Source organism: Bufo bufo, chromosome 9 (genome assembly GCF_905171765.1).
Source record: "Bufo bufo chromosome 9, aBufBuf1.1, whole genome shotgun sequence".
In the NCBI taxonomy this organism is placed as follows: domain Eukaryota; kingdom Metazoa; phylum Chordata; class Amphibia; order Anura; family Bufonidae; genus Bufo; species Bufo bufo.
The window spans coordinates 199,558,716-199,582,541 of NC_053397.1; the positions used below are offsets into that span (position 1 = coordinate 199,558,716).

At 45.0% G+C, this 23,826-nt stretch overlaps 1 protein-coding gene across 1 annotated transcript in view; it reads left to right on the forward strand.

Annotated features, from left to right (window-relative positions):
- Positions 1-17,745, forward strand: part of TTC39A (tetratricopeptide repeat domain 39A) — a 70,039-nt gene extending 52,294 nt beyond the window's left edge. Inside the window, exons 8-18 of the mRNA XM_040407415.1 lie at positions 60-125; positions 3,500-3,608; positions 3,743-3,810; positions 4,929-4,988; positions 6,519-6,680; positions 8,033-8,124; positions 10,667-10,787; positions 11,576-11,696; positions 13,441-13,555; positions 15,808-15,924; positions 16,491-17,745. Of these exons, the coding sequence (XP_040263349.1) occupies positions 60-125; positions 3,500-3,608; positions 3,743-3,810; positions 4,929-4,988; positions 6,519-6,680; positions 8,033-8,124; positions 10,667-10,787; positions 11,576-11,696; positions 13,441-13,555; positions 15,808-15,924; positions 16,491-16,584 (1,125 nt within the window). The 3' untranslated portion in view covers positions 16,585-17,745. The remainder of the gene's footprint in view (positions 1-59; positions 126-3,499; positions 3,609-3,742; positions 3,811-4,928; positions 4,989-6,518; positions 6,681-8,032; positions 8,125-10,666; positions 10,788-11,575; positions 11,697-13,440; positions 13,556-15,807; positions 15,925-16,490) is intronic.
- The last annotated feature ends 6,081 nt before the right edge of the window (positions 17,746-23,826 follow it).

A 23,826-nucleotide genomic window follows, 5' to 3' on the forward strand; every position in this document is an offset into this window, starting at 1 on the left:
GTTAGTAGTAAGCGCTTCTCTGTTTATCGTTATCTCACATCTACACTTTCTCCTCTTAGACGTTATCAATGTTACCCACCAGGATATTGCGGCTTCTAGAATTTGTCGGATTCTCTGGTAGCAAGGTGAGAGCGACGTCAGTCCGATATGACAATCCACCTGTATATTTATGTCTGGGTGAAGCAAGATTTATTATTTGCCCCTAGTTTGTCACACCTGTGGCTGATTTGACTTGAAAAGTGACAACTATATTTCGGAGTCAGAAGTATGCTTTGTCACCTCCCTTCCCCCACTCTTCTTGGCAGGCTGTGCTTTTGCGCAGGAGGGTGTCATCATGAACTTGAGAGCGCAGTGTGGCGTATATTCAGTGGTAAAGACTTGTACAGTGACCCCTCAAGTTACAATATTAATTGGTTCCAGGACGACCAGTGCAAACTTCCCAACTTTTCAGACGGTCAAAGAGGGACACTAATGGTTCATAGTGTGAAAGTCCATTTTCCCTGCATATTTATTCCCCTTAAGGCCCCTTTCACACGGGCGAGTATTCCGCGCGGATGCGATGCGTGAGTTGAACGCATTGCACCCGCACTGAATCCCGACCCATTCATTTCTATGGGGCTGTTCACATGAGCGGTGATTTTCACGCATCACTTGTGCGTTGCGTGAAAATCGCAGCATGCTCTATATTCACGCAACGCAGGCCCCATAGAAGTGAATGGGGTTGCGTGAAAATTGCAAGGATCCGCAAGCAAGTGCGGATGCGGTGCGATTTTCACGCACGGTTGCTAGGAGACGATCGGGATGGAGAACCGATCATTATTATTTTCCCTTATAACATGGTTATAAGGGAAAATAATAGCATTCTGAATACAGACAGCATAGTAAAATAGCGCTGGAGGGGGTAAAAAAAAAAAAAAACTATTTTTTACTCACCTTAATCCACTTGATCGCGCAGCCGGCGTCTCCTTCTGTCTTCTTCTTAGCTGTGTGTAGGAACAGGACCTGTGGGGACGTCATTCCGGTCATCACATGGTCCGTCACATGATCCATCACCATGGTAAAAGATCATGTGATGGTTCATGTGATGACCGGAGTGACATCACCACAGGTCCTTTTCCTGCAATCAGCAAAGAAAGAAGGAATAAAATAAATATAGTCTCTGTCAAAAATACTTGTTCTCTCAGGTGCTGCAAATCCAAAAGACAATGTGGGAGAAGTCCGTTATATGAGTAAAAGTATAAAAGGATTGCGCTGCAGGAAAAAAATCTTTTCTGTGAATAAAAGTTCCCTTTTTTTGGTCTTCAAATAATGGGATCACATGCCAACCTCACAATCCAACACTGGTATGGAAACCTGTAATGTGAAGAAAAACGCACTATGCACTAGTGCGTTTTTCTTCACATTACAGGTTTCCATACCAGTGTTGGATTGTGAGGTTGGTATGTGATCCCATTATTTGAAGACCAAAAAAAGGGAACTTTTATTCACAGAAAAGATTTTTTTCCTGCAGCGCAATACTTTTACAGCAAAGAAAGAAGACAGAAGAGATGCCGGGCTGCGCGATCAAGTGGATTAAGGTGAGTTAAATTATTAAAAAAAAATTTAACCCCTCCAGCGCTGTTTTACTATGCATTCTGTATTCAGAATGCTAGTATTTTCCCTTATAACCATGCTATAAGGGAAAATAATACAATCTACAGAACACCGATCCCAAACCCGAACTTCTGTGAAGAAGTTTGGGTTTGGGTACCAAACATGCGTGATTTTTCTCACGCGAGTGCAAAACGCATTACAATGTTTTGCACTTGCGCAGAAAAATTGCGTATGTTCCCGCAACGCACCCGCACATTTTCCCACAACGCCCATGTGAAAGAGGCCTAATAGTTTTCTTAGTGCAAAAATGATCTGAATATAGAAATTTCAAAAATCGAAATTGCATCAAATAATGGAATAATATACAAGGTGGGGTCTGATATACAGAGAGGAACCAGACAAACACATTCTGGATCAATATTGTAAATGTAACAATGCAAATCTATACCTCAGATCATTTAAGTAGAAAAGAAGGACAAAGGGACTTGGGTCCAAAATAGGGACTGTCCCTTTAAGTCTACTTTCACACTAGGGTTTTGGCTTTCCGTTTGTGAGATCCGTTCAGGGCTCTCACACGCGGTCCAAAACGGATCAGTTTCCATTCTAATGCATTCTGAATGGAGAAGGATCCGCTCAGAATGCATCAGTTCAGTCTCCATTCTGCTTTGGAGAGGGACCGCGTTTTGGTGTCCGTCTGATGAAACTGAGCCAAACAGATCTGTCCTGACACACAATGTAAGTCAATGGGGAAGGATCCGTTTTTACTGACACAATAAAACGGATCCGTCCTTCATTGACTTTCAATGGTGTTCAAGACGTCCTGGCTATGTTAAAGATAATATAAACGGATCCATTCTGAACAGATGCAGACGGTTGTATTATCTGAACGGATCCGTCCATGACACAAAACGCGAGTGTGAAAGTAGCCTAAGGCACCCGCACTGAATCCGGACCCATTCACTTCAATATGGCTGTGCACATGAGCGGTGATTTTCACGGATCACTTGTGCATTGCGTGAAAATCGCAACATGCTCTATATTGTGCGTTTTTTCACGCAACGCAGGCCCCATAGAAGTGAATAGGGCTGCGTGAAAATCACATGGTTGCTAGGTGACGATCGGGATGGAGACCCGATCTTTATTATTTTCCCTTATAACATGGTTATAAGGGAAAATAATAGCATTCTGAATACAGACTGCATAGTAAAATAGGGCTGGAGGGGTTAAAAATTTTTTTTAACTCACTCTTTCTTCTTCTTTGAGGACCTGGGAGGAAAAAGACCTTTGGTGACGTCACTGCGCTCATCACATGGATCATCACCATGGTGATGGACCATGTGATGAGGGCAGTGACGTCACCAAAGATCTTTTTCCTCCCAGGTCCTCAAAGAAAAAGAATGAAGACGAGACGGGTGAGTTTAATTATTATTATTTTTTTTTTTACCCCTCCATCCCTCCATTTTTACACAACACCTAACCCAAACCTGAACTTCTGTGAAGAAGTCCGGGTTCGGGCCTGGGTACCAAACATGCCGATTTTTCTCACGCGCGTGAAAAAACGCATCAAAACGCTTTGCACTTGCGCAGAAAAATCTGGCATTTTCCCACAACGCACTCGCATCTTTTCCCGCAACGCCCGTGTGACCCCAGCCCAAGACAGATAAAACCAGTCCTTACATATAACAGTCGGGAATAGCTACTAACTAGCAACTAATCCAGCTAGTTTACCAGAGAAGTGGCCTTGATTGGTTGGATCTGAGTCTGAGACATTGTATGTTGAGTCTGGTTTCAACTTACGATGGGTCAGAAAAGACAATTGTCTGCTGAAAATATTGTATCCTGAGGCCATTGTATCTTCTTGAGGGACCAGGGTAATTTCTTCTCCTTTCCCGTTGATTGTTCCCAGGACTATGGACTGATGCAGCTCCAGGAGGGGGCGGCCGACCACAGTTTCCGAGCCTTGCTCTGCACCCTGCTCCTCCTGTGCTACCACACCTTCCTGAGCTTTGTGCTGGGTAAGCGGATTTCTTCAATACTGGAATTACATTATAACTTTATGAACCAGTATCCTTTTTCATGAGCACATAAAATCCTACTGGTTCACACACTGTAATTGTACTTTAAACTAGATGATCCTTTCATGATCTAGGCACGGGCAAAGGAAACATTGAAGAAGCAGAAAAATTGCTGGAACCATATTTAAAAAGCTACCCCAAGGTACGGTCCGGTACACTGTTCTCTTTATTGTTCCAATTTAATTTGTATTTTAATTTATTCTGCTTTGGACAATGGACCTAAAGCCATTGTCTGTAATCTGGGATTTATGCACCGCAGTACCGCCACAGGTCAAAATACACCTCGAGTCCCATTATTATGACCACCAGCTAATATCCAGGGTATCCACCGTGTGCAGTATGGCGGGCAGCTAGACGGGCCGGGAGTGACTCAGTAAGGTCCTGGTAGGTTGTCCCGGGTATCTGGAGCCATACTGACTGCAGTGCGTCCCGCAGCTGCTGGAGGGGGCGTGGGGGGATTCATAGAGCGAATACGATGATCGAGGTGGTCCTACAGCTCAATTGTGTTCAAGTCTGGGGAATTAGGAGGCCAGAGTAGTACTTGGTGGTGAGCTGCTCCACTGTAGCGTGTCGGTCCACCCGCGCACAGGTGACATAGGATGAATAAAAAATACATCCTCAATGGAACTTACACTCCATCTAACGTCATATAGATCTAACATATGTATAAGTAGTATGTAAGCTCCCCCTAGTGGTGACTGTAGGTAGCCAGAATTATATCATTTAAAGGGGTTTTCCAGACTCCTGATATTGATGACCTATCTTCAAGATAAGTCATCAATATCCGATCAGTGGTCTGACACCCCACACCCCTACCAATCAGCTGTCCCCTGCAGCCAAGGGCACTGAAACCAGCACTTTTAACAGAACCTAAAGCTCTGTTTAAAGTATGGCGGCCATGCTCAGCTCCCATTCATCTGAATGGTACTCCAGCACTTTGAACATAGCTGTGCTTCTCTCTCTCTGCCCAAAGCGCTAGTTCCAGCGCCGGGAGCCGCAGATAGGCAAGGGCAAGTGGTGTCGGACCCCCACTAATTGGATATTGATGAACTATCCTGAGGATAAGTCATCAATATCAGGAACCCGGGAAAAAAAAAAAACCCTCTTTGCAGGGGATATGGAGCTGCATGGAGCGAGAAGATCATTAGATATTGGTCCTCGTATTTGGTTTTGTTGTCACATTGATGATTATTTTACCGTGCTGAGAATGTCATTGCTTTTATCATCAGGATTAAACCCCCTCCATGTTTTCCTCTTCAGGGGGCCATATTCCTATTTTTCGCTGGAAGAATTGAAGAAATTAAAGGCAATGTTGACGCGGTAAATGAGCAGCCTCCTATTAGGATGAATGTGCAGTATAAGTATATAGCTATAGTGAATGAACAGCGGCGTTCCCCTAGAGAAGCATCGAAACTACTCTCCCAATTCATTGTGTTTATCTGTATCTAGATCTGTATGGGAGATTTATCAAAACGGGTGCTTTCTGCACCGATCTGCGCCGGAGGATGCGCCTAATTTAGGGCTCATGCACACGACTGTATGTATTTTGCAGTCTTCAAAACATGGATCCGCAAAAAAAAACAGGGACAAAAAATACGTTCCTGTGCATGAGCCCTTATGATGAGGCACAGGCTTCGTCATAAATTAGGTGCATCCTGCTGCCGTCGGTGCACTTAAACAGAAATCTGCGAAAGCTCAGAGCTGCCGTAGATTTCTGGCTTCATTCGCACCAGAAAACTGGTGTAAATGAAGATAAATTTGTCACGCCCCTTTCCTGCCCCCTTCGGAAAAGTGGCGTAAAAAGAGGGTTTTTTTTTCTTTAAAAAGTCGCGCGCACAGCCCGCGTCTTTTTAAAGCTTCTTTTCTGTTGCAAGGGAAATTATACATCTCCCGCTATATTACAATGTATATTCTGTGGACTAAAGCGAGTCAAATTTATTACCTTAAATAAACCCTTTAAAAGTGTGTTCCTGGAGTTTAATATTCATAGGTCATCAGCATCAGATCAGTGGGGTTGACGGGAGCTATTGGAAGAGTCGGTGGCACTCTGATGAGCCTTGAAGCCTCTCCCTAGGCCAGTGACGATGACGTCATGGGCATCGATCGGTCACATGCCAGGGTGCAGCTCAGGTACATTCAAGTGAATGGGCCTGGGCAGCAATACCAAGATCAGCCACTATACAACGCACGGCGCTCTGTTATAGGATGTGAGGGGGCTGCGGCGCCCACTGGAACACCACGGCCTCTTCAAGCAGAGGATCGATGGGACTGCCAGGTGTCAAACCCTCACCGATCAAACATCGATTATCTATCCTGAGGATAGCCCATCAATATGAAATCCTAGAGAATTAACCAGAAGCTTACACGCTATAGGAGCCCTGTAGGTAAGGGGGGTTACTGCCACCTTAAAATGTATTTTATTATATATAGTAGATACATGTCAGCTGAACCCCCCAATTTCAGCAGATCAGCAGGCTAACTGATGTGTATGGGGGTCTCCTTAATCTCCTCTGATGGTAGAGATAGGGGAAAAGATCCGGCATATTGGAGTTTCAACACGTCCGATCCTTCGTTCCTGCAGAATACAAACCAAAGTATTGTTCTCCTAAAAGAGCAGTGGGTTGTACACTGTCCTGAACCAAGGATCTTCACTTGTCTTTGTCCTCTCAGGATCTTCACTTGTCTTTGTCCTCTCAGGATCTTCACTTGTCTTTGTCCTCTCAGGATCTTCACTTGTCTTTGTCCTCTCAGGATCTTCACTTGTCTTTGTCCTCTCAGGATCTTCACTTGTCTTTGTCCTCTCAGGATCTTCACTTTTAAGGGTGCCATTCTATCATCTTGTTCTTCTAGGCTATCGCGAGGTTTGAGGAATGCTGTGAAGCTCAACAGAACTGGAAGCAGTTCCATCATATGTGTTACTGGCAGCTAATGTGGTGCTTCTCCTACAAGCAGCAGTGGAAGATGGCGTATTTCTATGCTGATCTCCTTAGCAAGGAGAGCTCCTGGTCAAAGGTACGGGATACACCAGAATGGAGAAATTAGCCGGTAGCTGTAGTCCTGGTCCATCAAAGGATCCACCAGCAGGTCCAGACTCTAAAACCATAGTGGGCGGCCTCGAAGGTTCAGCAGAGGGCACCCACCCAATCGCTACGGTTTATATCAGTGAGGAGCGAATCAATTTCACGCGAATCCGATCCATTCATACAGACGGTTCCTCAATCTACCCGCAGATTAATATCGACGCATGCGTCGTTACGGAGAGTATGGACGCATGCTCAAATTATTTGCCTACAAAAATGAATCAGCGATTGTGCATGCGGCGCTAAAATTTGTTGATACGGACTCATAGTCGTGCAGGCACCAATACCTGAGATTATCAAGGCCGCACGAGATGTATGGCCACATTGTCTGCCAGAAGAGGGAGCGCTTGAAGCGACGGGGATGCTTCATCACAAGCGTAAATTAATTTAGCTGAACGAAACGATTTATATGAATCGATTCACAAATAACCTATAAGACCTTACTGATGATGTCCTGTGCAGGGGCGCATCACCCATGAGGCCAGGTGAGGCGATGGCCTCAGGCAGCACCACGTAGAGGCAGCAGAAGGGCCATGGGCTGAAGGGAAGGGGTTAGGTGAAGAAATTGGCCTTGGTGGAGGGACGGACGCCATTTCAGTTTTCTCCTAGGGCAGCAGAAAGGCTACAAAAACACGAACTTCTAAAAACTTTTTAAAAAAAATTCCAGGATTTGGACCCCAAGGGGTTGTCCCCACAAGACACACTCTGTCCATAAGCTCTATAACAACATTGAGGGCCTAGAGTCGGGAAGGAAGAAGTTTCCCAGTCTGACAGACCAAGTCTGGTCAGGCATTTCCTTGTCGCTTATTCACATGTGGCCGAGCAGCACCCTTACTACGAGGGTCGTCATGATGTACGTCCATGATCTCATGAATGGGTGTCAGGTGATCGCATATTATTGGCTGAACCAGGAATAAAGTAAAGGAGGAGGTATGCATGTTGGGTGGAACTGACCTCAAATACGGTATATGGTCTCATGCACGCCGTTTGTGGACCCATCCGCGATCCGCAAGATACGGTCTATTTTTTCGCGGTGTGGAGGGACAGACCGAAATTCGTGCCTCCGCTCCACACCGCATCATTGAAGTCAATGGGTCCGCATCCGTGATATGGGGTGAACACAGCCGGTGTCTGTATATTGCAGACCTGCTGTATGCGGGCTACAATACAGACCCTAAGTTGACTGCTTATAACATATGGCGTGTACGCGTGTATGATTTTTTTCTAATAAACCCGTCTTACCTAGTATGGTAACATTTTATTTTTGCCCCTCTGACTACGCAGGCTACATACATATACATGAAAGCTGCTTACCTCAGCATGTTCGAAGAAGAAGCCACAAAGCCTTTCGGAGAGGACGAAGTTAAGCTTTTTAGGTTGGTTCCAAAATAAATGTCTCCTTTTGGATGTTTTTCAGGGATCAGAAATGATGGGCGTGATACTCTCTCAGATGTCAGATTACATTGTGTTTACCCGCACATGAGATCCCCCTTTGCATTACATTAGATGTTTATTCCCCCTGGGCACCCTTCGCTTTGCCGGAGGGAGCAATGGGGGTTAGAATTGGTGATCAGATAATGGAAGTTATGGGGGTTAACTTAAAGGGGTTATCCTATGACTAATGTAAAAGATGAAAATCAGACATCATATAATACATGACAACCTCTTCCTAACAAAGCTAGAACCAGCCCTGTACCTCATATGGATCCAGAGATCTCCCCATTCTTTGCTCTGCTAGATTTATATCAAGCTGACAGCTCAAGGGGAGTGTCCTTTCTGCTGCAGCTCAGGGGGCGTGTCTCAGCTCTCCCTATCACAGCTCAGGGGGCGTGTCTCAGCTCTCCCTATCACAGCTCAGGAGGCAGTGGAAGGATGAAACTGAGCATGTGCGGCCTTCTCAGTGAGAAGGACAAAGAAATAAGAAAAAAACAGCAGGTGGCGCTATACAGATACATTTTATAGAATAACTCAGTGGCTGTGCTAAATGTTTAATGACATACAATTACAAAATTATTCAGATCCAGGCGCTGGTTTGAAAACTGTAGAATATTTTTGATTGGACAACCCCTTTAAGGCTATGGACATATTTTGGGGCATTTTTTATGATTGCATTTTACTCATTTGAGGCTAAATTCGTTTTTTAATTGGTCTTTATTAATATTAGCTGTCACAGTCTATTTTCTTTGGATCTCATCATCTGACGGCTCATGTGTTGCTTTTATCTCTGATGTCCTGCCCTTGTAAACAGTTGTTTAAGCCATGGTCTTATCAGTTTGATAACAATTGAGCTATAATAAGTGTTTATGAGGTCAAGAGATCAGAGATAAGAGTGTTCAGGTGACAGGATTCAAAGAAGACAGAAACTGACGGCCTGATTTTTAACCCTTATATCTCAGAAATGACAGAACTTTTTTAATAGACCTATTGAAAAAAAGATTTTTTAGCCCAAAATGACTAAAATGCAATCATGAAAAAATTGCCCCAAAGGTGTTCATAGCCTTAAAATATCCCAAAAATTATGGTAATGGGAATAATAGGTGGAGTGACCATACTCTTAATTACAGCACTCCTTCAAGAATCCCTGTCAGCAGGATCAACCCTATTGGCTGTTTGAGTGATCTTGCTGATTAAAACCATAACTTTATCAACTAAATCCATTGTGTCTTTAGTTTAGATATGCAAATTAGGGCTTACGTGCACCGGGGGGAGTGCCATGACTGGTTAAGCAGGGACATTAAAGGCACTGTGTGCACAGAAGCCCCAATTAGCATATCAATTAAAACTAACAAACTCTGCAAAGGTGTTACGGATTTTGGTGATACGTGTATCATTTTAAACCCTGCCATACAGTATGCTTGGTTGAATAGGGTTGATCCTGCTAACAGGTCTTCTTTAAAGGGATTTTTAAGGATATTATATTAATGGTCTACCATTAGGAGAGGCTATCAATGTATGATTGTTTGAGGTACCCCCTACGGCAGTGTTCCCCAACTCCATACTCAGGGCCACCTGCCGGTCATGATTTTAGAATATCTGCGGTAAGTCCTGATGCATTGACACTAATTATATCACCTGCGGAATACTAAGGAAGTCCTGAAATCATGGCCGGCAGGTGAACCCTGAGGACTGACCTACGGGACCCACATATCAACAGAATCAAGTGGCAGTGGCTCTTTTTGGAATACCATGGCCCCCTTCACTGTAGTCACCTGCACAGCAATTGTAGACAATGTGGTACTTTGCCCGGTACTGCAGCATCACCCACTGAAGTGACTGGCACAGAGCATGGTTCAGCAGCAGTACCCGACACAGACACACAGGTATAAGGAGGACATCTCTTTGTCGGGTACAGGGGCGCACCACCAATGAGGCCAGGTGAGGCGATCGCCTCGGGCAGCAACAGGTAGGGGCAAGAGGGGGCAGCGGAAGGGCCGTGGGCAATGAGCGCTTTCATTGTGGCAAAGGGGTTAGGTTAAGAAATTGGCATTCGGGGGGGGGGGGGGGGGGGTGTTTCAGTTTTCGCCGCAGGCAGCAGAAAGGCTAGGTGCACCCCTGGCCGGGTACCATGGTGCTCCATACAATAACCCCATTAAAGTGCAAGCAATACGAAAAAAAAGGAAATGTAAGTGATATGTGCGCCTTAAACTGCTGTGGCTCAGGTTTTCAGGACTTGGATATTTTCGTAAAACCAAATAACTGAGCATGAAATCCTGTTGCGTTTAATGGAGCGAGGTCTGTACCGATTCTGACGGCCAGACACAGGGGACATCAAACTTTTCTTCCGTAAAAAGCTGGAGCCGCAGCAGAATAGCTGAGGATTAGTGTACATGTCGGGCAGACATGCGACCTGATGCCTCGCCCTGGATTTTTGCCTGATTTCTATTAGTAACAGACCATATGCTTCTCTTTCCATTGCAGGCAGGTGCCAAGCCTAAAAGTGAAAATAGCCGGGAAATCGCTTCCAACTGAAAAATTTGCTATAAGAAAATCTCGGAGATATCAAGCTCAGAATCCTGTGCCTTTACCCGTCCCCCCTTTGGTATGAGCCCGATCTGCTATGTTATATGTACATTTCCTCCTTCTCGTCCTGCCGCTATGTATTGGCATGTGGTTCTCAAGTGCTGGAGGCCACGCTGACTGACTGTTCTCTAGAATACCATGGAAGGTCTTTAAAGACAGTCTGCCAGCAGTTTTGTGGATGCAAAACTGCTGACAGACATAGGTAGGAGTAGGGGACAGAAGGTAATACTCACCGTAGCTCTGACCCTGGAGTGCTGTAGAAAGGAACTTTGAATGCTGGGGGTGTCATACCCAGGCTCGGACTGGCCCACAGGGGTACAAGGGTATCCCCCAGTGGGCCCCTGAGCAAGGTGGGCCCCTAGTCTCCCACCCCCTGCACAAGTGGCACATAACACATTAGATTTACTGCACTACACACATATATTCAATGTACAGCACCTCAACCAGTCTATGTTCATATAAAAAACTTAAATTATTTATTATATTCAAATATATCCGTACAGTGGGCCCCCAAAATAAATTTCACTGGTGGGCCCCCAAAATAAATTTCACTGGTGGGCCCCAGGTACCCCAGTCCGACACTGGTCATACCCACAAGTGCACCGGGTGCGGTGCTTCAGGCCCAGTGTATGAGCTGCTCCACCGCCCCTTCACTTTGCTGTGAGTGATGGCTATAGCGCTCTCCTGGTTTGGAGTCCCAAGAAAAGTCTAATTTTTGCACCATGATTTGCAAATTTTTAACCCAAGAAAACAGGTGCAAAGCTATTGATAAATTCCCGCTAGGACTTATATTCTTCTCTCTTCCAGGAAATGATGTACATCTGGAACGGCTATGCGATTATTGGAAAGCAGAAGAACCTCACAGAAGACATGTTACTCACACTGAGCAAAGCAGAGGAGAGTCTGAAGAAACTGGAAGGAACTACAGGTAGCAAGTGCTGTAGTGTAAGGCAAGCGCTTAGTTCTAGGGCATGTTTGCCTTTTATGATGCCTGCCTAAGGGCTCATTCAGACAGCCGTATTTCTGATCCGCGGACCCATTCACTTCTATGGGGCCCTTTTCTTCTGTTCTGCGGCTCCGCAAAACAAATAAAACATGTCCAATACTTGTCAGTGAAAATCAGGACGTGGCCCCATTAAAGTCTATGGGTCCGCAAAAAAGCGGAATGCAATCAGTTTTTTTGTGGAAATGCTGAACTGTCCGCAAAAAAAACAGATCCGCATTTTTGCGGACAGCAAAAAACATACGGCCGTCTGCATGAGCCCTAAGTCTTACAGGCCCCATTCACCACCTGTATCATAATGTCATTAAAGGCTATGTACACCTTCGGGTAATTTTTTTTCATCATTGCATTTTACTCATTTTGGGCTAAAAATCATTTTATTTCAATTGGTCTTTGTTAAAACTTCTCAGTCGTTTTTGAGATACAGGGGTTAAAATCTGTCTGTCTGCAGAGTATCACTACTCAGGTGACAGCTCATGTTAAGCCTTATCTCTGACCTTCTCACCTTAAAAATACTTATTACAACTTATAAGAATATGGCTTAAATGAGTGTTTACGAGGTCAGGAGATCAGAGATAAGAGCTAAATGTGAACCGTCAGCTGGCCGGACTAAGAAGTGATACTCTGACTGATTTTTAACCCATGTATCTCAAAAACAGCAGAATTTTTTTTTTTTAATATGTACCATTTGAAAAAATTTTTTTTTTGCGTGAGGCCTAAATGAATAGTCTGATATAAGGGAAAAAAAGCTCTGTTTTTCTCCACAAACAGCGCCACTCGTGTTCATGGGCAGCAGTGATGGCCAGTTCGCAGCGTTCGCCAGCGAACACATTAGGGCTGCCATCTTGACTCACCCGTCCGGCGATGCACAGGTAAGCCCTTACCTGTGGCGGGAGTCTGTCTGAAATGAAATGCGGTCACTGGGAGCAGGCAGTTCTGGGAACAGCCGCCGGGGGCCTTCATCGGGCTGTTCTCGGAACTGCCTGCTCCCGGGTGACCGCATTTGATTTCAGACCGGCTCCCGGCACAAGCACAGGTAAGTGCTTACCTGTGCATCGCCGGACGGGTGAGTCAAGATGGCAGCCCGCATGTGTTCGCTGGCGAACTCTGCGAACTGACCATCACTGATGGGCAGTGTCTAGTATTGCAGCATGAGCTGAGCTGCAGTACCAGATGCATCCTATGGAAAGGGGTGGTGCTGTTCCTGGACAGTAAAAAGCAGACCCTTTTTTTTTCATTATATCAGGCAACACATTTAATACCCTCAGCCATGGTTTCATTTTTATGGTTTTCCTCCCTGTCTACGGTCTCTACCCCATTGTCTTGGGAAATGATGAGGCCACAGTCCGGGACAATCTGAAATTTATGACTGAGCAGTATGGATATTGTGACATTGTTTTTTTTAACTACAAAACATTCTGTGCTTTTAGTAAAAAAAAATCCAGTATGGCGGACATATCCTACTTACATTGCTCAGTGCCACAGTAATTTTCTTCTATTGAGCCTCCATGGAAGCGTCTGGCAGGTTCCTCGGACCTCGTCGTCTAATAGCTTTCTGAGTGCAGGGTTCGGCCATCCGTGTTTACTGAGGAAGGCTGCATTATTGAATGTCTGTATCGGGTCATTCGGAAACATAATGGAAATAAATGTGTTTTGTGCTCTTTGTCAGACACTGATTTTCTGATGGACGATCAATGTCTGGTGAAACTGCTAAAAGGTCTGTGCTGGAAGTATCTGGACAGAATGGGCGATGCCGAGGAGTGCTTCAAATACATCCAGAAAAAGTGAGTAAGAAGGAAGGATAATACTGAAACTGCAGGTGAACCGGCCGGCAGCGGTGTATGCCAGTCTATTGTGGGCACCCGGAAGTAGGTTGGGTGGTGACACAGGAGAAAGAACGGAAGAAAGTGGGGGCGGTGTTATTGAAGAAGTTTGGAAGTAGAGCATTCTGTGCTGAACCAGAAGAGGGCTGTTACGTTGGATGGTGGAATATACCGTACAGCAGTGATGGCGAAACTTTTACAGAGGGAGTGCCCAAACTGCAACCCTGGAACCCAGGGGCGTAACTACCATAGCGGCAGACCATGCGACTGCTATGGGGCCCACGGCAAGAGGGGGCCCAGTCTTAGTTGGGATTATTTCCTCTTCTACTGGAGGTGAAAACTTGGTCAGGACTCTACCCTCTAAGGCCTAGTTCACACAATCGTTTTTTTGCGTTCCGTATACGGAACCATTCATTTCAATAGTTCCGCATTAAAAACTGAATGTGTTTCGTAAGCTTTCCGTTTCCGTATTTCCGTTCCGTTTAAAGATAGAACATGTCCTATTATTGCCCGCAAATGACGTTCCGTGGCTCCATTCAAGTCAATGGGTCCGCAAAAAAACGGAACACATACGGAAATGCATCCGTATGTCTTCCGTATCCGTTTTGTTTTTGCGGAACCATCTATTGAAAATGTTATGTCCAGCCCAATTTTTTCTATGTCATTACTGTATATGCCATACTGAAAAACGGAACAGAAAAACAGAACGGAAACACAACGGAACTCAAAAAGGGAACAACGGATCCATGAAAAACGGACCGCAAAAAACTATAAAAGCCATACGTTCGTGTGAACTAGGCCTAAGGCCGAGTTTTCCACGCAGGTGCAATGCGTGACGTGAACGCACAGCACCCGCACTGAATCCTGACCCATTCATTTCAATAGGTCTGTGTACATCAGTTCTGCGTTGCGTGAAAAACGCAGCATGTTCTATATTCTGCGTTTTTCACGCAGCCCTGGCCCCATATTAGTGAATTGGGCTTCGTTGAAAAACGCATTGCATCTGGAAGCAAGTGTGGATGAAATGCGTTTTTCACTGATGATTGCTAAGAGATGTAGTTTGTAAACCTTCAGTTTTTTATCACGCGCGTGAAAAATGCTTCAAAACGGATTGCACCGCGTGAAAAAAAAACCTGAACAACTGAACGCAATCGCAGACAAAACTGACTGAACTTGCTTGCAAAATGGTTTCACTGGAAGCATCCTGAACGCATCCGGACCTAATCCGTCACGCTCGTGTGAAAGAGGCCTAAAGGCGGAAACCCTTCTGTCCTGTGTGGGGGGCCCGGTTTAATCCTTGCTATGGGGCCCCTACTTCTCTATGTACGCCATTGATGGAACCCTCTTATTTATCGCAAAGTGCCGACACAGCAAAAAATATCTTCCATGTACTTTATCATTCGTTCAATGCGCTGCCTGAGCCGTTCATAGCGCGCCCTGCGCTGATAAATGGCGGGAAAAGTCTAATGCTTATTGGTACGCCTTAGGCTACTTTCACATCTGGGTTTTTGTTGGATCCGGCAGGGAGCAGCAAAAACGCTTCCGTCGTGATAATACAACCGTCTGCATCCTTTATGAACGGATCCGGCTTTATTATCTCTAAGATAGCCATGACGGATCCGTCTCTGAAACCATTGCAAGTCAATGGGGGACAGATCCGTTTTCTTTTGTGTCGGAGAAAACGGATTTGTCACCATTGACTTACATTGTGGGTCATGACGGATCCGTCTTGCTCGCATCCCAGGACGCACTCGAAAACGCTGCTTGCATGGCTTTTGTGTGCGTCGTGGGAATGCAATGAAACGGAACAGAATGCATTCCGTTCCCTTCAGTTCAGTTTTCCCCCGCCATTGAGATCCTAGGATGGATCTCAATAGCGGAAGATGTGAAAGTAGCCTAGACTTTTTCCAGGGTGCAGGTGCCCACAAAGAGAGGGTTCTGAGGGCCCCATCTGGAACCCGTGCTATAGGTTTGCCACCACTGCCCTACAGTATAGTTGGTCCGAAAGTGCAGTCGATCTCAGGAGCACCCTAACTTTAAGATATCTCCTAAGCGGGGGCGGGACAAGTTCGATTGGTGGCTAAAGTTTTACAACAAGCTCCCTGTTTTTGTTTGTGGCTCCTCGGTGTCCACCCTGAAGAAGTAATGGGATCAGATATGAAGATACAAGGTGGTTGCTGTCATTTTACATAACGGATACATTCCCTTTGCAGTGAAAAGAAGATTAAATATGATGAATACCTGGTACCCAATGCACTGCTGGAGCTGGCTCTATTGTATCTTCAGCAAGACAGGAGGGAAGAAGCCATTAAGCTACTTGAAAATGCAAAGTAAGGAGAAATGGATAATATGCAAACCTTATATGTGACAGTATACGAGTGCCGCTAATACAGAGGACTAATCTGGTACAAGTAGTGCATCTGCAGTGATTGCAGCCTTTAACATACACTGATCTCCCAGAACATTAAAGGGGTCGTCTCGCTTCAGCAAATTACAATTATCATGTAGAGAAAGTCAATACTAATGTATTGTGATTGTCCATATTGCCTCCTGTGCTGGCTGGATTCATTTTTACACCACATTATACACTGCTCGCATCTGGGGGTTGGGGTTACGACCACCCAGTAATCCATCAGCGGTGGTCGTGCTTGCACACTATAGGAAAAAGCACCGGCCTATGCGTGCTCCCACAGTCCCGGCCGTTTGTAGTCTGTTGCTATGGAGACCCATAGTTCTGCATTGCAGCTGTAGACAAGAAGTGGTAGGATATTTCTAACCAAGGCTATTTGCAAAGTTGTTCATTTAAAAATCAAAAAAATCAAATGATAGGTTGCAAAAGTATACACGCCCTCTTTTAAAAGCTTATATGTTTGATGCTTGAATTTTCTTCCGCCAGACAAAATTACAAGAATTATTCCATGGAGTCTCGAACGCATTTCAGAATTCAGGACGCTCTACTACAAGCCAAATCTGTTCCGAACGGCTGCTGACAAATGTCCCCCCCGGGGATGAACTTCCTAGTATTTATTTTACGAGAACTGCTATTTCCCACAAAGATGGGGTAAAGTGAAAGGACAATGGTGGGTTGTATGCTGGATTCTCTAAATTATTTGTCCAAAGGTGATTTCCACAGGGTATCTTTTGTAGCCTTGATCCTAAATCTGGCTGCTTCTCCCTGTTACGATCCTTATGTTTTACTGAAAATTCTTGACTGAGTTGTAATGATCATCAATCAGGGTTTTGAGAATTTATTTATACTCTTTCCACATTAGCTATAAAATGTTTGTTATGTTGCAGTCTGTGAAAAATTAAGTCAACCTGTCCAACAAGACAAAGGGCTCACAAGTCAGGTTCAATTTGGAGTTCTACCACTAGATGGTGCTAGATCAAACTTGGGTTTCGGGCAGCAGTGGGACATTTTTCCTTTGTTATCATGGCTGAAGCGGTCTGACACTTGTATGATGTTCTTAAAGGGATGTTTTCACTATAGTCGCGGGCTGCCCGGACCCCCCACTGATCCTCCGACTGACGGAGAAGCAGTGCTGATTCAGCACTAATGCTCCTTCACAGGATTGACCTACACAGCAGCACCGTCAGCCTCCTGCTATGTGAGAAATTACAACACGCTTAGTTCTCAAGAGCGGCAGGGGTCCCAGAGGTCGGACCCCCACCAATCATAATGTTATGACATGTCTTAATAATTGTGTATTCCTGTATCAAGGTGATGAAATTCAATTCCCTTCTGCTGCCATCACTCCCAACATGTCCATTTTAGTAAATAGAAGAAGTTCATTCTCGCTCATTGTCCCCTTATTAGCAACGATTGCTGCCTTAATAGGCAGGGGCGAACCGGCCGTAGACCCTACAGGGAAATTTCCCGGTGGGCTAATGCCCAGGGGTCGCCCAAGCCTTCCTCACGGCCGCTGGCTGGGTAGAAAACGAACTGATGCTCTAAGCATTAATTAATACTAGGAGCATCAGGTACTTATGTACCTGGCCAATGGCCGCAGGTGCTCTCCTGAATTCACCTGTATTGCCTTCTTCAGGACAGTGATACAGTTGAATATTGTGGTATAGGCAGCACTATTTTGTGCTGCACTGTGGTATTTGGTTCTGCAGGGGCGGTATTTTGTGCTACACTACAGTAGTGCAGGCCCCGCCTACTTGTGTTGTCTCTGCCTACTTGTGTTGCCCCGCCTTTAGTCAATTTGGACCCGCCTACAACATGGGGCCCCTTTAAAGGGAACCTGTCACTAGTTTTATGGTGTCCTAACTAAGGGCAACATAAATAAGTGACTGATTCTCTTAGCACAATGCTGGGTCACTTTCTTTAATTGACCCAGTCAATCTGCCAACATCTTGTATTGAAAAGCTCCAGCTGATAATGATGAGTCCTGAATATTCATGAGCTCCTGACTCTTCCCGCCTACCTGCTGCTGATTGACAGTTATTTTCCATATGAATCAGCAGCAGGTGGGCAGGGGAGTGGCTATAGCTCTGAATTAAATAAACGCTGGACTCAATGACACCACGCTGGACTCAAATCAGCTCATTAGCATGCGGCATCTTTGTGTGTATATTATGAGGTAACCATCTGTCACACCAGTAAGTGAATACATCTAAGGTACTTTTTATTAGTTAATGATTGTATCTAATTAGTTAGATTAAAATCAAATATCCACATGACAGGTTCCCTTTAAGTTCCCAGTCCGCCCATGCTTATGGGGACGAATGATCGCAACTACGATCATTCATCCTAAGTTCTATTGTTCTTCAGCAGCACATCGAATCAGTTTTTTTCTAATCCTGGACAACCCCTTTAATCCTACGTTGTGCCATTACTCTGTTACTGCTCATTGACAACTAGGTGGCACTACCGCCTGTGTCTCTACAAAGTCTGGCACGGTCAGCTCCGATTGGACAGTGTCAGACTGTGTATGGACATATCCTCTACTGGAAACACCTAGTTGTCAATGTATTCATATATTTCTAGCAGGAATAACAGAAGAACGATACAAAGCAGAATTCTAATTATGCATATTTACTAAAACAGACATGTCGGGAGAACTGAAAGATCCTGAAAATTAGATTTTTGGTTTATGAAACATTTGTGAAGATTTATCTCTTGTGATGCGAGCCGAGCTCAGGACAAGAGGATCCTCCAATGGGCCCATGTTTTAAAAGGCCTTATCCAAAAGCCCATTATGTCTGTCACAGGGCAGACTACTGTGGAGCTGAGGATCACTTACCTGCTGCTGGGGTTATTACATTGTTGGGTTATTTTACCTATTCTCATTGATGCAAAATTATATCTATCAGTGGGGAAGGGGGATGAATTTATAAATTCCTCTAGAGGCCCCAAAATACTGCACTCCAACACCAGCTATCCCTCTGTGGATAATGCTTAATCCTATGGAGGATCGGTCAGCACCAATGCTATATCAGCTCCCCTGCTGTGCTCCTGATGGTGGTCACAGGGCCCTTTCTATATTTGCCGTTTGGGCAGGCAGCGATCAGAACTGAGAAAGTTCACCTACGATCATTGTTCCCTCATTAGCAATGATGGCTGTCTTATGGGGACGAATGATCGCAACTATGATCATTCATCCTAAGTTCCATTGTTTCTCCGCTGCACATCCCCATTTACACAAGTCAATGTGCTGTCGACAAGGGAGGCTTGTCTACCAATTATTGGGAACGAATGCCCATAGGAACGTTACCCTACCTACTATTTCCAGAATACTACACACAGGAGCGTAACTTACCATAGCGGCAGCCCATGCGACTGCTATAGGGCCCGGGGCCCAGTTGGGATCATCCCCTCTTTTACTGGGGATGAAAAGTTGGTCAGGAGGACTCTACCCTCTAAAAAAGAGATACCCAACTTTTGGCTCTCCAGCTGTTGTAAAACTACAACTCCCACCATGCCCTGCTGTAGGCTCTCCGGGCATTCTGGGAGTTGTAGTTTTGCAACAGCTGGAAGGCCGCAGGTTGAGCATCCCTGCTCTAAAGGAACAACTTTTTGCAAACGAGGCAGTGGAAAAAATAGCCCAAGGGTGAGTGAAAGGGGTTTAGGCGGAAACCCTTCTGTCCTGTGTGGGGGGCCCGGTTTGATCCTTGCTATGGGGCCCTTACTTCTCTATGTACGCCACTGACTACATATGTCCAATATTGGGTCCAATGCTGGAGTAATGTTCGGACCTGATATCGGGGCCAGTCTTTTATTCGGGACCTGCTCCTTTTCCTCCTTGGATTAGGAAAGATGTTGCCAAAAATATTCCGGAAACTTTTACATGTTTTTATAAAAGTTTATACTGAATCTGATGTTTCCTAATGAGAAAGCATTCTGTATTTTTCTATTATTTGTGCAGAATAAATGGTCCTTTGGTCCACTGATGTGTGTCATTACCCACAGCAGAGAGTGTATTATCCCTCTCCCTCCCCCGCTTCTGACATACCCCTCTACGTATGCTAGATTATACTTCTAAGAAGCTGTCCATATCATACACCTAGAAAAGACGCACAAAAACAGCAACCATTTTGCTTGTGAATGTTCACTTCAGGCACCTGTCACGTTGAGCTGCAGGTTATAGAGCAGGAGGAGCTGAGCAGAGAGATATATGGTTTTATGGGAAAAGATTCAGTAAAACTTGTGTTTTATTCCTTTAATTTCCTGCTCATTCTGAGCTTTGAAGTCCAGGAGGCGGAGCTACCAGTGATTGACAGCTGTGTATACACAGTCATAGAGGGCAGGCTGTCAGTCACTGATAGCTCCGCCTCCTGGACCTCACAGACTAGAACGAGCAGGAATATAAATGAATGAAACACAAGTTTTACTGAATCCTTTCCCATAAAACTATACATCAATCTGTTCAGCTCCTCCTGCTCTATAACAGGCTGCCTGCAGATAAGATCACATTTTTATGCTGACAGTTTCTCTTTAATCTTTTCACAAAACATTTAACTTATGACGACTTACATCACATATCCAAAGATAAGTCCGTAAGTTGCAAAAAGTCCATAAAGTGCTTTCAAATCCCTACAAAAGCAAGTATATTGTATCCACACATCAGATTGTTTAAGCCTGAAAGGCCTTAATGAATGTTGCAATGTTAATGTATTTTTATGGCTAAGTGGGGTTTGTATTTGTGTAAGGCCTTATGCACACGACCGTATGTATTTTGCAGCCCACAAAAAATAGGGATGACGTCCGTGTGCATTCCATATTTTGCGGAACGGAACATCTGGCCCCTAATAGAACAGTCCTATCCTTGTCCGTAATGCGGGCAATAATAGGACGTGTTCTATTTCTTTTGCAGAGCGGACATACGGAAACAGAATGCACGCGGAGCGACTTCTGTTTTTTTTTTTGTGGACCCATTGAAAATGAATGGTTCCGTATATATGGTCTGCAAAAAAAATGGAATGGACACGGAAAGAATATATGTTTGTGTGCATAAGCCCGAAGATATATGGGAAGATTTATGTTCATAGAGCCTAAAGGGTTAAAGATTGCCACTACTTAAAGAGGACCTTTCACCGATTCTTACCCTATGAACTAACTATACAGACATGTGGAGCGGCGCCCGGGGATCTCTCTGCACTTACTATTATCCCCGGGCGCCGCTCCGTTCTCCCGCTATGTCCTCCGGTATCTCCGCTCACTAAGTTATAGTAGGCGGAGATTCCAGTCCCTAAGTTATGGTAGGCGGAGTCTGCCCTTGTTCTGCTCTAGCGCTGGCCAATCACAGCGCAGAGCTCACAGCCTGGGAGGTTATTTTCTCCCAGGCTGTGAGCTCTGCAATGCGATTGGCCAGAGCTACAGAAGAACAAGGGCAGACTCCGCCTACCGTAACTAAGTGAATGGAGATACCGGAGGGCATAGCGGGAGAACGGCGCGGCGCCCAGGGATAATAGTAAGTGCAGTGAGATCCCCGGGCGCCGCTCTACACGTCTGTATAGTTAGTTCATAGGGTAATAACAGGTGAAAGGTCCTCTTTAAGGTACATGCTTGAGAAAGGGGTCGGGGTACCCCCCCCCCCTCAAAACGTAGCTTCATGAGCGCTGCTGCGTGCTAATCTCCCCTAGACGCGGTGTCTCCGAGTGTTACCATTTGGGATTTGAAAGCACTTTATGGACTTATCTTGGGATATGTGATGTAAGTCGTCTTCATCTGTTAAAAGTTTTGTAAGAAGATTAAAGTGAACACTCGAAGGTAAAATGGTTGTGGTTTTGGCGATTCTTTTCTAGATGTATTATACGGACTGCCTTTTTTGGGTGAGAGAACCCATGCTGGATGCAAAAAAGTGCTTCTTTATACGTGCTACTAAGAAGCAGGCCACCGGACTGACCACCAGAGGGCACTAGAGAGGGGCAGACCTGCGCACCAGCCCTGATGACTCTGCAAGCCATGCAGGACAATGCAGGACATTGCAAAAGAAGTACAAGTTCATCATTCCTGTGCTCAATAGCAGCTGTTAGTACTTCAGCTAAAAATGTCAAATAGACATATTCCCGCCAGACCAGTAAGTTACTATGATCGGCTTTCACCGCACCCGTCTGTCTTCACCCCTTGCTGCGATGGATTATGATGTTTGGATTCCACAGGATTATGTTTAAAGTGAACAGCTGATGGTGAAGGTCCAGAAAACCAATACCCTCCAGAGCCCTCCGCACTCCTCTCGTCATAATATCCACATAAACCGTATATTCTGGACATTGGGGGTCATTTATTAAGCTGAAATACACCTATAATAGGCATATTTCTGGCGCAAATAATGTGACTTTGCTTATGCCAGGTCTAATTAATCATCTACCATTTTCTACGCCTTTTTCACCGTTCCTTTTTTTTTTTGCACCGTCTTCACTTCAATGGGTCCGCAAAAACAACGGAAGGTACTGTACTCCGTGTGCATTCCGTTTCTGTATTTCCATTCCGCAAAAAAGTAATGCATGCACTATTATTGTCCGCAAATCACGGTCCGAGGCCCCATTTAAGTCAATGGGTCCACAAAAAATAAGAAACGCACACGGAACACATCTGTATTTTGAGAATCCATACTGTAAAAAAATGCTATGCCCAGCCCATATTGCTCATGTGTTTGGTGATTAATAAGTTACGGTTTCCGTTTCCGATCCGCAAAAAAACGGATCAAATACGGAAACCATACGGATATGTTTTGTGCAATAACGGAACAGAAGAGGACTTAAATCGGAGGGGAAAAAAACAACTCAGATACGGAACGGATCCGTGAGAAACTAACCGCAAAACAACAACGGTCGTGTGCATGAGCCCTAAGTGTAAGAAAGCTCGGACGCTGTCTTACAATGAGAACTGGTGGAGGATCCTCCAAGGTTATGAAGAGGCTGGCGCCTCCTGATAACTGCTGCGGATCCACCGCCAGGGCAGGGGCTTATTAAGACTTATTAATAAATGTGCCCCATTAGTTCTCCCATATTGTATTCCTCTTAGCTGTTTTCATTAGAGATGAGCAAATTTTATATTTCGAAATTCGTTCACACTTCGTTTGGTGGTAAAAGCAGAATTGCGTTATGGATTCCGTTACCACGGACCATAACGCAATTCTATGACGGAATGCACAACACAATGCCTTTAGAGGCATTCCGTCATAATAGAAGTCTATGGGCTGCAAAACGGATCAATCACGTTTCCGGGACGGATCCGTTTTGCAGCCCATAGACTTCTATTATGATGGAATGAATAACGGAATGCCTCTAAAGAAATTCGCTCATCTCTAGTTTTCATCAATGGGTCCCACTAACAAATGTATTTATGGTGGTCTGCGACTAATCTCCACCAAGGAAAAAAGGATCGGGCGTGTTGAAGTCCAACACCCTGCTGCTTATCGTCCAAGGCACCTAGCATCAGGTGAAGGTCCTACACGTTACCTGGTTATCTAGTTCCACCAAAAGCTATCGCGGAAATTAAAGGGAACCTGTCATCAGGATGCGCCTATGGAGCTAAATAAACATTCGTACTGTGCATCCTGCGATGCGGATGCACAGCGAGCCAAGAAGTCCGGATCGTGGGCCGCACAATGGAGACTTCTGTGGCGGCACAAGATTTCCATCGGCTTTGTACATTAATACAATACTTTAGAGATTAGACAAAGAGTTTAGGAATCAATGGAGGAGGCACAGTCTGAATGTTTATTTAGCTCCATAGGTGCATCCTGATGACAGGTTCCCTTCAAAGTGGTTTTCTGGGATAA